This window comes from Alligator sinensis, unplaced genomic scaffold (assembly GCF_000455745.1).
Source record: "Alligator sinensis unplaced genomic scaffold, ASM45574v1 scaffold282_2, whole genome shotgun sequence".
Taxonomy (NCBI): domain Eukaryota; kingdom Metazoa; phylum Chordata; order Crocodylia; family Alligatoridae; genus Alligator; species Alligator sinensis.
Genome location: NW_005841879.1, coordinates 1,473,796 through 1,488,076, shown reverse-complemented (window position 1 = coordinate 1,488,076; position 14,281 = coordinate 1,473,796). Strand labels below are relative to the sequence as shown.

Below are 14,281 nucleotides of genomic sequence, written 5' to 3'. Positions count from 1 at the left end.
AAGTTTAGGTTAGATATTAGGAAAACTTTTCTCACTAGGAGGGTAGTAAAGCACTGGAGGAGGTTACCCCGAGAGGTGGTGGTAGCTCCATCCTTGGAGGTTTTCAAAACCCGGCTAGACAAAGCCTCAGTTGGGATGATGTAGTCGGGTCTTGTCCTGCTTTGAGCAGGGGGTTGGACTAGATGTGACCTCCTGAGGTCCTAATTTTCTCTGAGTCTATGTCACTATTATGACTCCTGAGATGGGAGTTCAAGCCCCGCTCTGGACCTGTGTCAGAGTTATCCCTGGCCAACCCAGCTGTACTTGCTCATTTGGGCTAGGGAATGACGGCAGCTGGCCCTGACGCTTGCTGCATCACTCCTTTGTGTGCTGCTGGCTTCAGGATCTGTCCTGCCTTACGCATGCTGGCCTTACAAAAGGATGTTTGACTCTCCGTGATTTCCTTTTGAATCTTTTATCATTTAAAGATTTTTACTCAGTGCCCACTGAAGGCAAAAAAAGTCCTTCCTTGACTTAAGTAAATACTGAATCCATGTGTAAATGACCATTGATCATTTATGTGCAGACAAAATCACTTCATGGTTTCCTCCATTGTCAGGATGGAGACAAAAATTCCCATTGATATTTGTATGCATATATAACAAAGAGGTGCTAAGATAGTATACTTCCCTGTTAGATATCCTCATTCTTATGTAAGGAAATTGCACATTGGTCTTTTGAAGATACCCATTCCAAGTCCACACATTTAAAAAAAAATTGTGTGTGTTTGAATCCTCATCTAGGTCTTGAGCTCATTGTAATGAAAAGAGAAAGGTCAAGCAGAAGGCAATATCATGTGGAATCTGTTAGGGTGTCAGATAATGTGCCTAGAAATTGCTGTAAAATTATCTTCTTAAAATAAAATAAAAAAGTAAAATAAAAGTAAAATACTTTGCTTCTCCTCCTGTTAGTACTTTTAGAGCTTAGTTAGAAAAGTAGATGAACTACTTAAACTACGGTTCAGTGAATGTGACTGAAAAATGTGCTATGAAGGGCAAGGAACAACTTGCAAATTTTGCATATAATAATATCTCCAAGGCAAGCTCCTCAAAATACCTAGATGGGTATTGACAAGTCATTAAACTCTTCTGACTGCATCACTCAGCTGGAGGGCATCAATAGCACTGGAATGAAGTCTAAGAAAAGACCAGATGCAAATAAAGAATAGTCACATCCGTGGAAAAAAAATCCTCCTTACAAAACTTCTCCACTTCAAAGCATTAAAAAAAAAAAAGACATTGAGTTATTTCACTTGTGTGTGAGGACTATGATGCAAACAGCACTTCCTTGCTTGACCTAGCTCCACCAAAGCCACCAGAGCAGATTAGTAGGTGGTAACCTCATTGCCCCTTCCTCCTCTTGGCCTTCCTGATTCTCCTTTGCTCTTTTACAAATGTTTGCTAACATTTTTCTCTTTTCCATGCCTCCAGTAAAACACATTTGGAGATGGTTCTCGGTGCTACTGTCATTACTAAGTGACATGAGAGCACAGGGCAGGAGGTTCTTGCTTCCTAAGCCTGCAGCCAATATAAAGGGCAATGATAGGAGTAGAAAGGCACTTGACCCAAAAAGGAGACACCATTTCAGTGGCGATATTGGTGGCTGGATCTTGGTTGTTGCAGCTCTGTTCACTCGTACCGATTCTGTTCTCTGCTCCGTGCCCCCGTTTTCTTCCACCCAAATCAGTCCTGTCCTGATGTCCAAATCCGGAGAGATTACTCTGAGAAGAAACTAGCTGTAAAGATGCAATCCTGCCTCCAATACTTGTCACTTATCATTTACGTTTCTCTCTGTTCCATTTCAGATGACCTATATTCGACAAGAATATGAAACCAAACTCAAAGGTCTAATGCCAGTGTCTTTGAGACAGGAACTCGAAGATACCATTGCGTCTTTAAAATCTCAGGTAAAATCTCAGCATCTAGTTAGCTCCCATTTTAGGATCCAGATAAAACATGTCTCTCTTTAAAAGGCAGTTAGGACTGGATTATATTTGGCTGTACAACACATATTGAATTGACGTCAGGAATAAACTGTGACAAGATTTCAGTCCTTGTCACACTCGCCCATCTTCCAGTGGCCAGGAGGAGGGTTCCCTCCCTCAACTCCTCCTTGCTAGGCAAAGTGTCATCTCTCTTGATCCAAGACATGTGCCTTAAAGATCTGCAGAAAGCAGGAAATAAAGTCAGTGATGATGTTTCAGCCGTTCAGGAATGACCTCTTCAAGGGAGGGTACAACTAGCTACCATCTATTAGCACAGTTTCTCTAGGGAGAACCGTTTCAGCATGCATTGGAAAGGACCCTTTTGTTTCCTTTGCAACCCAGACAATGAACCATCCCACAAACCTGCTGCATTCGTTGTTAAATGTAATAATTTTAATGTAAAATATTTCTATTTCTGTAAGGTCCCTGACTTGGTACCGCAGTATGTTTTAATAAGGAACAAAAATTACCCCAATTCAATGTGTTACATATGAAATAAATTGCAGGCTGCTTAACTGTGACATTAAAATATCATTGTAAAGAGGGAATCATGTTCAAGTTCAATCATGTCTTTCTGCTGGGCCATTATGTAATCTTATTTATCAGGGCCCTGAAAAAAAACCCAACATAAATTCATTACAAAAAAATCTACAACAGCGCAAGGATATTGGAGAAACTTAAATATTAAAGAGGACAGGTCCCTGATACAGCGTGATCTGGGCTGTGGTGAGCTGGGTGCAATGAAAACATGGTTCAGTGCAGCCAAATGTTAGTTCCTACGTTTAAGAACAACTAATGTTGGTCAGCCTTAAAGGAAAGGGGGTTTCTCTTGGGAAATAGCAACTGAAATGGGTGTGAGGATCATAGGCCGTCACCTGAACATTGGGTCCTAGGATGATGCTATTGTTAAAGGAGCTGATGTGATCCTTGGACATACAGGTTGCCCTGGGCAGGTTGTATTGGCTCTGTACTTAGCAACACTGTGACTCTTACTGCACACTGTGTCCTGTTCTTCCAGAAGGATGTTGAAAACGAGAGTTTTATGTTCCTAGGCACCAACTGTGGCACCAGTGAATAGTTAAGGTTGCAGATACTCTTTTTTTCATGAAGAAATTCCCAGTGGCAACAATAGACAGTCCGGTTTAAGTCTTTGTAGAAAAAGAAAGAGTTAAAAATCTACCAGGGAAATACGTTGCCAGTTGATAGTAAAAAATTGTTTTAAAAGTTTATGATTAACTGGTAGGAAGCATTTCACTGGGACAAATATAAGAATACTACACATGCCAGTGAGTTAAAAAATGGAACTGAATATCCACCTGCAGGGCTCCCGTTAGCATCAGCAGCATTTCAAAAGAGTAAAAGTAACTCCGCACTCTTCGACTGGGTGTTAACCTAGAAATGCATGCCTACTGGCTGCATTTGCAACAGTATGCAGTAGTTGGAGACCGTTGGGGAAATCAGGTTCTTGTCTGAAGTGCAGGTGTCCTGGTCTGAAAATTGTTGAAATTCCTGTTTGAAAACATCAGACAAGAGGGGCAGTGGAGTCCCTGCGCCTGCCAGAAGTATGAACGTTTCTGGGGAGCTGAGGAGGCAAGGCCGGGTAATGCAACCCAACGCTGCTAGACGGAAGCAAATAGGAAAACCGGCAACGTTTTCTAAAACTTCAGTCAAATGGAAAGCACGTTGCTACAATGGTCTTTCTCCCGCCCCCTGTACTCTTTATGGCTAGTTAAGTATGAATAACCATTGCACCCATAATAACCATGTGTACCCATAGGGCAGGTGAATACTATTATTAGCGTTTTTCAGATCGGGAAACCAAGACAAATGAGCGACGTGACTTTCTCAGCATCAGAGCCAGGTGTAGGGTTTGACTCAGTGCCATGCTTCGTCCACCTGTTACATCATTGGGAACAGGTCCGGGTTCAAAATCCATCTTGGCTTCCTGGGATCAGAAAGGCTATGGGTACATAGTCCAGGGCAACCATCCTAGCATCTTCCTGTGAAGCATTGTTGAAGCCTAGCTTGTGATCCTGGTGCTAGTCTATCTTACCAGCATACAAAGGGTTCAGACAGTATAATCAGTCTGTGTGGTATCTCTGCTACATTATTCATTAGATTTTTGTGCACCATTTTCATATATTTTTTTTGCAGGTAAACTTTCTGCAGAAGAGAGCATCTGTCCTACAGGAAGAACTGAATTCCTACCATACCAGAAGGTAGGTAAATAGCTTCCGATCAGTTTGTACTGTTTCGCACCTGTGGGCCCCAGTTCTTGAAGTTTTACAGCTTAATTAAAATGCTCAAATATGGTTGCAGTTTAAAAAGAACCTTATTTTCGGTAAACAAGCCGTCTCTGACAAGTTACCCAGTGCTTAGTCAGTACTATTAGAGCAAGATTAGAGAACTTGCAGGTGCATTATAAGTCTGGGACTTGCCTCAGTGTTCGTGTTGAGACAGTGGCTCGATGCACAGCTGTGGGCCTGTGGTGATGCCGCTGCCTTTTAAGATAGAGAATGATGATGCAATTTTTAATATTACAGATCACCTCTTCAAAGTACCGGATCTTCATGAGCTTTAGCTTTGTTTCAAACACTTACGCCCTTCAGAATAAATGGCTGCAAGTGTTGCAACAGCAATAAAAGACTCTCTGTGCCTTAAAACGAATGAGTCATTTGGATAAGCGAATAAAAAAAAAAAACACCCTTCCACTGAGTCTTTTTATCCCTATAGGGCTTGTTGATATGTCTGTATCTCACATGAGGATACCTGTACATAACAGGATGTGAGCATAAAAGCAGATGATATTTTAATGCAAATCATGTAAGACATAAAACTAGTCTGAAAATATTTATCTGGAGGAGTCTTTTAAAATTTTCAGTGTTGTAAGCTGCTGATAAAATATGGACGGGTACAGGTATACAATGTACTGTCTCCCTCAGATTATTCTGTATCTAATATAAGAGGCACTGTCAGGTAAACAGAAAGATGTCAAGTGTCCTATGAGCCAGGTAGTTGCCATCTTCATTCTTAGGGAAGCAGATGGCTAAAAAATTGCTAATATTTGACAAGTGCAGTCATTGCATTAGATTTAGCTCAGTAACAGTCACAAAAGATGAGCATCGCATCTGAGTGTGGTTTATGTGATAGGACTGTAGAGAGGGAAGGTCACAGAATGAGTGGGCTTGAAACATTAACTTCATCATCTTACCCTCGCAGATGGACTTAAGGTTGCACCACATTGACTGGTCAGTTCGGAGGGACACTTGCACTACTACTATCTTTGCTGTGGTTAGACTGAGTATTTCCACTGCTAGGCCTGTCGGGCCACGACTACATTCACACAGAGCGGGCACTAGCACAGCCTAATGCGCATTAATTTAGGACCTCACATTGGAGGTACTAAATTGAATGCGCATTAGGAAAAGCGCATTAATGCATGTGTAGACGCACCCATTATTACTTTTCTCTTAATCCTGGTTCCCTGGGATATTCTGTTACCTTTTGTTGTTAATGCAGTGCAGTGTCTTGGTGTACCTGGCAAGCTCTTCACTGCAGGAGTTGAGTATAGAGGTATACAAAGCCCAACATAATGGGGAAGTGGTCCTAATAAGAGCCTTTAGACACCTCTGCATTACAAATAAGAAGATATAACTAATGAGAACATTTTAATTTTCAGGTAATTGCTGGAGCAGATGACTCTGTTCAAGTGTCAAATGGACTTCTTTCAGCAGGTTTGAAGATTTGGATCTTGTAAATTAAAGAGTGAGATCAGTGGCTGTTTTGTTAGCACAGAAAATGCAATTAAGTTCATGAAAGCCCATCCATTGTTCATGCCAGCATTTTTGAGTTGTATCTTACTTGAATTTTTTTTATCATTATTACAAATTTAAACTTTTGATATATTGCGTGTGTTTGTGTGAATGCTGACTATACTTACTGAAAAAACTAAAATCCCTCTGCGAATATGTGTTTTATTACTTCCTAATGTCATTTTTATTCACTTTTACACATGAAGAAATCACGTTCCAATTATTATTGTTGCCCCAAATATTTTAACATATTTCACATTGTTTTCTGTTCATGTGTTTACATAATATTAAAATATTCTTTTGTACTCTTTTTGTTTTGACATTGTTTGTGTTCCCTGAACATTTCATTTGCTTAAATAGCCATGCTGTTTAATGGGATTTTGCATTTTCTTTTGTTTGGAAAATACTTCAAGCTGCATCTGAGGAAAAATTGTGCTGTGACAATGGAAACACCACAGATGCTGGATGCAGTTACTTAAGGGCAGTTGGTGAGAGCACTTCCACTAGGCAGCTGTAGGAAAGTGGGGGGAGGATCTTCATTTCTTGTTAAAGTGCAATATTATAACTGTCGGTATGCAGTGTATTTTGAAAAGCTCCGAAGCATGTAGGGATCCCGATTCTTTAAACGTGCACCCATGCTTAACTTAAGGTATCTGAATAGTCCCACTGAACTCCTCGGTGCTTCGTAGGGGCTTGAAGCCAAGTGAGCGCTTAGGAGTTTGCAGGATGGGAAGTATTGAAACAATGGAAAGAGAAGGCATGCAACATCAGATTGGAGGGCCTCGCTGCCTTGCAAATTTTGGCTCTTATTATCTGGTAGGTGCGTTATTGGCAGATGCCTGTTACTGTGTTTTGAATCCTGGAATTTAGGAATGTCTCCAGGACGAAACGCTCCGTGTTCTTCCTCAGAATAGTCTTTGGTCTTAAAAACCACAATTCACAGTCTGGGATGGGAGGGAGAATTCCTGTTCTAATTCCAGCTGTGATGCTGTATGACACCAGGGCCACAAAAATCAAACCCCTTCCTGTCTGTCTACACCTTGCCCACAACAGTGGAATAAGTGTACTGGCATTTGTACAGGGACATGAAGGTGAAGACTGCTACGTGTGAAGCAGCAGCAATGCCGCCTGCCACTTGGGGCACCGGGTACTACGCCGAGTCCCCCGATGGCAGACTGCTCCAGTATTTTAGACCCGTGGAAACTGTGTATAGATTCCCCGCTTCCCTTTGCTGTTTGCTTATTGTGAGGCTGGTCCTGGCCTGTGCAGGTTTTCCCTTCCGTGAATCCACAAATGATCCTGTTAATTATGAATAAGGACTCATCATGTCTCCCGGATAGGCAGGAAGTGATGCAGCAGGTGCTTCAAAGCCCTGCCCAGGGCAATAATATGTTTCACGAGGAGGAATTTGCCAAGATACAGTAAATTCATCGTGACTAATAAAAGGAAAGGCTCCGTGCTCAGAGAGGCGCACCGCAGCAGCGGTTCAATTCTTCAGAAGATTCGAGAGCTCACGTAGTTGCAGGCGGTGAGTTGAGTGAATTCTCTTTTGTAAATTGAAAAGTGTCTGAAATGGCAGCGTTTGTGAGGGTGACACCCCTCCTTGCACGTGCAGAGAGGAGGTGTTTGTGGTGACTGGCTGGCGGTAGGTATCCAAATGATTGCAGGACTCCCCAGATGTTCGCGGGAACATTCGCGAACTAACACAGATCATCTTTTCGGCACAGGGATCCCTGAGCAGGCTCCCTTAACATAGGTCCGAGTTTGATTATGTTTGATAGGAACAGGCTGCTAAGATCAGGGATGATCTCGGAAAACGGTTTGAGAAAAGGGCAGAAGAGCAAATCTCGGTCAACTTGAGCGTTGTGCGACTGAATAGGTGGTAGGAAGTCTTGCAGGGGGAAGGGAAGATGAACCAGGGACCGAGTTTACAAGGAGATGAACAACAGTATTTTTAGTATTTCTTGCATTAAAATAAACGTCGAGGCTTGTACCTTCCCAATAACTGGTTAGACACCGAGTGTTAATTACCAGATACAAATTAACTTGTGCCACGGACTAGCTAGTCCAAGCCCCGTACCTTCAGGTCCTCCTGCTAGCAAAAGAGCTCTTAGCTGGTAGTGGCTGATTTCACTGCCCACCATAAAACGAGCTGCTTTGTTGGTACAGGTTTGTGGATTGTTATTTTCCTCTTTATTCCGTGCTATAAAAGATGATGTTCAATTCTGTATAAAATCACAGAAATCAGAGTCATAAAATCCTTCCCCACTGAAGAGGAGGGTTGCCTTTATCAAGGTGAAACTCTGGTTCGCTGCTGCTCACAGTTCTTGTGTTACATGTAACAAATATGTTTATTTCTGTTAGGGTTGGAAGAAAAGGGATACAGCCCCCATCCTCCATCCAACCCTTTGCTTTGTTCTACAACAGTGCTTTAATTGTCAGGGTGTTTTTTTTTCCAGCATAGCGGATGCTCTTACATTACTTGCCCATACCTCTTATACAAACAGCTTCAATGTTTCATGCTGTTTCAAATTGAGAAATGGTTTTGCTCCTAACAGAGAAGACTTTACTGTGACCGGAAGAAAATATTTGTGATCACTTGCATTCCCCACAGCGTTAAAAGTTATACCGATTTCTTTGAAAAATAAACACGGCCCCAATGATAAGCAGCCTTAATAAGGATATACTTTTTTTCAAATTATCTTAACGCAGCAAAAGTCCCTCCTAAATCGCAGTTTATTGAAGGCAGCAGCCTGTACTGAATTGAATGAGGATGCATTCCCAGAGGGTAGAAAGAGAAGGTAAGACATCAAATATTGTATGAAAAAGTTTCAGAACACAAGGTCATTTTAATTCCTACTTTTCTAAAGAACTGTCTTTTCTCAGCTTTGTTATTTTGTTCAGAGAGGTCGTTTCTTTTAAGCCTTTGTCATTAAAGAAGTTTTGCTCTTTAAAGTGCGTTATCAAAGAGCACAGAAATTGCAAGTTACTGAAACTAAAATGCACGATCAATTTTAAGTCTGCCAGCTAAAGCCAACTTAAAATCAGGTGTGCTCTTGTGCTGGCGGCTGCTTTGATAAAGCCCAGTGTTAGCCACACATTTGGTCAGCTCAGACCAGGAAGAGGGGATAGATAATTGGGTGAAACTTTTTCCTCCTCCATTTAGTTTTATGGATGATGAGCACAGAAAGAACTGTGTAAAGGCCCAGTCCCTCAAACCCCATCCTACGTGAGAGAGAGCAGTCACTTCAGTAACAGCTCGTCGGGTCCGACTCTTAAAAAGCAATTATGCAACCATCTCGCATGGCGTCTTCAGATCTGCAAAGATGTAAATAAGCCAGGTCACCCGGCCCAAAAATGTCCCGTATTTATTGTTTCCATGACATGAGCGCTCCCTTGGTTTGTAGTCAGCCATCTTAATATAGAAGAGTGCAAGATTTGTGCACCTGCTTTACATGTTGTGCATATTGCCTCTCCCCCCATTTCTCTTGAACCCTGTTGAGGGCATTTTTTTGTAAGGGAGCCCTGCCAAAGTGTGAGAAAAGGAAGAGGTTTTTTTCCCCGATTTTTCTTGTAATTCTTTGGTTTGCAACAAGGGAACCTGAATTTTCATTGACATATTCTTAAACTCAAATCTTCAAATAAGCAACGAGACGCTAACAATCAAGGGACAGGCAGTTAGGAAGCCATTGCACAGACCCTTTGTTTCTGTTACCGGCCATTTCTGATGAGACCTCTGCCAGTACTGTGTATCGGAGGTTTGAAGCTGGCTTGTAAAACAGAAGTGGTTGTAGACAGGAGGACTACGCTGCTGCAAGTGTAGACTAAATCACCATCAGGCCTGAGATCTTTGTTGGTAAAGCTTCAGGTTTCACACTCATGGTGCAGGTGGGTTACTGCCCCACCTCTGCGTCCCACCAGCTTTTGAGCTTTGTACTGCTAATAGTACTAGGTTCTCGCGTTGTTAGAGACTAGTACATGTTTAGCATTAGCACTGGTGTTTTCAAAGGAGCTTGCAGAAGTTAAATGTCCAACCCACCTTGGCTGAATAGGATTTAGGTCGCTGACTCTGTAAGCTCCTTTGAAAATCCTAACCCCAAACACTATCGCTTACTGAAAAGGACCCCTGCCTAAGGCTGGCTCACGTCTTTCCATGTGTTTTAAAACCCAGAGCTTACTGGGAGAGAAACACGTGCATGTAAAATGTCACTCTGTGTCAAAATCTACGTTGGATATTTGTGGTGTTCGACGGGGCTAAGCACAAGCCAATGTGGCTGTGTCCATAGTCGTGGAACAAATGAAGGGACTGGATAGGGACGTCCCTCCTATGGCAGGTAAGTTAAAGCTGCAACTCTTCTAGTGTATTAGCATCCGTCTACCAGATTGACTTTCTGGTGGCCAGATCCTTCCCCCACTGAAGCGATACAAAATCTCAAGGACACCCACATGTCGCCTTCATTTCAAAAGGACGTTATCGACCTCATTCTGCAGTCTCCATAGAGGCTTTGAGATAAAGCGCAGTAGGTGACAGTCTAGCCACAACGAACTCGGTGAGAGTTTTGCCACAGATTGCAGTCAAGCCGGCATTTCTCCCAGTTGGTTCATCTAGACAGTTCCATCCTTAATGATGTTCAGCTTCCTTTCTCTTCCTCTCTTCCTTTCATTCCCATCACTACACCATCGGAAGCGTCCCATAAGCGCACCTTATCTGCGTCTGGGGCACGGCAAAATGCTGATAGTACGGTTTTAAGGTGGAAGTGATGGCACTGAGATCCCAACACTTCTTCCTGAAGAAGCACAACTCCTTGAAGAGGATTCCTAATTCTGTAAGAAAGCCGTCATTCAGAGGGCTCTCCTGAGGTCGCGCAGAATATTATTTAACACAAAATATTCTCATACAGCAATCTAGTGGGGATCAAAACTAATATTCTGAAGAAGACTCATTTAATAAGAGCAATTTCATTGTTCTTCTATAAGGAAAGAAGACTAGTTGGGAGGAAGTGGATTACTGTCGAAGTAATCCTAATTTTTTTGTAAAGCAACAATATTCGTCGCTGCCGCTAGTTTAACAGGCGGTAAATCCTCCGAACAGCAGAATGTCATGTAAAATGCACAGGGCTGCAGCAGGGTGTGCTCTAGTACTTAAAATCAGCTTCTCCACGTAGTGGCTATACTGTGGGTCTCTGCATGTGTCCCCCAAGGGCCTCAGCGGTTTACACCAGATATCATTGCAAGGAAATCAACAGGGATTATTGCATTCAAGAGGGGTTTTTTTAAATATATATAACGATCTCAAGGACTTTGCTCCAGAGATACTTGCACCAATTCCTTCACTACCTTTGGGATGTATATCCAGAGGATGCCAAACAGACTTGCAGCAGGATTGACTGAGGGCAAAGCTTGGCCTAGCTGCAAATGCTTGGAGAGTTTTAACCTGAGCTTCAATGGTTGAAGAAGCAAAAGTTGCCATGTAAGATGTAAATCTCATGTAATCATTGTTGACCCTGCCAGGGAAACCCATCATTATTGATAGCATTTCTTTATATGGGTCCTACTCCAGAGCTTGCGACATTGTCGGGTTAGTTTGGAATAAAGCACTCTTGTTCCAGAACGAATGGCCACATATGAAGTTAATCAGGAATAGATATTCTGCTCTAAATCATATCATATCTTAATATAAATAATCTTCCCTACATACATCAGCTGTGACGTTTATCGTATCTTAGCGAAGCAAGGAAATATTACTGCCAATTTAGAAAAAATAAAACATTGACGTTAAGGGGATTTGTGTTTGTCAGAAGATGTAAGAGGCCCGCTGTGTTTCATGAATAAATTAAAACAATTAAAAAATTGGAGCCTGAACTTTTATAAGGCCATGCTTAATCGTATTCAAGGGTTTGTTGGGACACTCACTTGTCTTCTGGTTTGCTTCATAGGTACAGGATGAAGTAATCTGCCAACTTCACCGTCTAACTGGTTCAATAGCAACTGGTTCTTAACAATCTACTTAGGCAAGTGCGTGTGTATCAAAGTATGTAATATATGGGCCTGGGTTATTTTCTGTTTCCTGTGCATGATGTAGCACTTTTCCAGAGTTAGGGTTAGAGGAATTCTCTTGAATTTAAAGTCTAGGACTCGGAGCTGGGAAAGTGGGGTCCTGTTCCTACCTCTGCCACTAACCCCTGGGGTGTCTGTAGCCAAGCTTTCAAACCTTCCATTTCAGCAAACTGGGGACAAGTGAGATCCAAAGCTGGATGGTGCGTAAAAGTGACAGGGAGAGAGTCAATCCCCTGCCCCAAGTTCTGGATGCATAAAGAATAGTCTGAAAGCAGATCTTGCAAACTCTTCCCGGTTGACCCACTGTCAACACTTAAACCCTGCTCCAGCCAGTAAAGTCGGAGGTCTCGTTCCCCCCTCCTCTCACTTAGCACGTACCCTCAGGCTGGAGGCAGGTGTTGGATAGGTTTTGCAGTCAGCTGTAAGGGACACTAGTGAGTTCCTCGAGGGCCCTTCACTGCAAATGCCTCGCACCCAGACTAGCTGTCCCAGCAGATCTTCACTGCGGGTGCACACTGGCAGCACATGCATTGGCACAGGAGCTGTCATACCTTTGTTTCTGCCCGCTGCTTTGTTCAGGGGACAGCTGGGCCAGACTAGCAAGGGGATCTGCAGTTTGAGGCACATACACGGGCACTGCCGTGTGGCAGCTCTGGACTGGAGGGCAATGGGTGTTGTGAGACTGGGTGAAGGTGCACCAGTGAATCTGAGTAATTTGTAATTGGAGAGACAAGAACCGCTTTGTTAGGCAACCGTGATTTCCTAAGAGCTGCCTAGCTTTAATCAACACACCTATCGCTCATTAGTAGGATTGTCCAGTGATTAGGGCACCAGCCTGGGGCATGGGAAACCTGCCTACCTACTCTGCCACAGACTTCCTGTGTGGCCTTGCGCAAGTCACTTTGTCTTTTTCCCCTCCCTGCAAAATGAGGATAACAACCACTTCCCTGCCTCGCAGGTGTGCCGGGACAATAAGTGAGCTCCAGAGCACCCGGCAGGCCGATACTTCACGCACACCATTTTCAGAACTGCCAAGCTGACCCCACACGAATTTTAAATGCATCTCCGCTATAAATCTGAATGAAGCTGAAAGCTGCCGTCAGGTGTCTCCACTAACTGCCTTCTTCAGGAGACAGAGCGTGCAGCGCACCGGAGAAAGTGAGTCGCTCAGACAACTGGTAGGTCACATTTTCATTGCTACAAACCTGGCCATCTTATGATTCATGATGGATAACTAGTCACTTGGCACCAAAAGTTCACTGAGGGCACAATATCTGAAGCAAGTAAAACATTCACGTAGCTCCATTGACTGCTAATCCATTGCTGCTAGTGCAGTTGGCTGTTATCATTTAGGAAATGTCAGTAACCTGTGCCAAGGGGACAGAGTCTCTTTTGTGGTGTTAGACCCTGGCAGTGGCAGCAGGAGCGGGTGAACTTCAGGACGTTTTAAGGTTCATGTGAAATAACCAAATGCCATATGCAGTCCAAATTAATTGGAAATCTCACAAGATCAGATCCTCTTTAATAGTTTCTAGCCTATCATAGGTGTATCTCAGCCAGCTGTAATGCAAGAAAGGGTTTCCACTTTCAAGACGTGTATAGGGATCTCTCTCGTTGGACCAACTATTTTTTTAACTGTTGAATCAGTAAAGCAAACTTCTAAGAAACTCTTAAGTAAAGTCGGCCCTGAAAGTTTGTGGTGCAAGTCCCAGTGACAATACAAATAGCAAATAGGTCTATATAGCAAAGGGTTTCCCAAGAGGAAACTGAAGTTACCAAAAGAGAACTCCACCCAATTACAAGGTAATGAGGTGGTAAAAGCATCAACAAATGGCAGAGTTTGCTGTCATTTGGCAAAAGTTAAAAGCTCCTGACAAAGGAACACCATTGCAGCAGGCAGCCAGCAAGCAGCAAGTTTGCTTGTTTTCATGAGTTTGGGAAACCCCCAGGAAATGGGTTTGAACTTCTGTGTTGCAAACAATGGCTGCAAAGCACCCATTTTCACAAGTTCAAGCCCTTCCCTGTAGAAGCTCCCCCCACCCCAGCTTTGATGTGATGCTTCCTATCAGCTCTTCCAAAGCCCCAAAATAGGCCGTTAATCAGTAGGGTTCCAGTTTGCAGTGTAAAAGCTGTGTGTGTATGTTCAAAACACATAGGCTCCCAAAAAAATCCCAGATCCTCTACCAGGAATAACAGGGACTAATTGCTTGGCAGGGTATGAACCCAAATCAGCAGAACAAACTGGTCTGATGCTAATCAGGAACTTTCAGCTGAACCTTTGGCACGGATTCAACAAAACACTTAAGCAAATACTTAAGTTTAAGTTTATGATTAAGTTTATCCCTCCTGAGCAAAGCACATGCCTAAGGGCTCTGCTGAATAGGGACCT

General features: G+C 43.0%; 1 protein-coding gene across 5 annotated transcripts in view; it reads left to right on the top strand.

Moving 5' to 3' along the window:
* Positions 1 to 6,100, top strand: part of CEP112 (centrosomal protein 112) — a 276,328-nt gene extending 270,228 nt beyond the window's left edge. For 4 of the 5 annotated variants that reach the window (XM_025196262.1, XM_025196261.1, XM_025196263.1 and 1 more), the window contains 2 exons: positions 1,844 to 1,945; positions 4,178 to 4,246. In XM_025196262.1, the coding sequence (XP_025052047.1) occupies positions 1,844 to 1,945; positions 4,178 to 4,246 (171 nt within the window). Of the gene's footprint in view, positions 1 to 1,843; positions 1,946 to 4,177; positions 4,247 to 5,702 lie in introns of those variants that run through there. The other variant, XM_006017352.3, reaches the window with a different exon arrangement.
* The last annotated feature ends 8,181 nt before the right edge of the window (positions 6,101 to 14,281 follow it).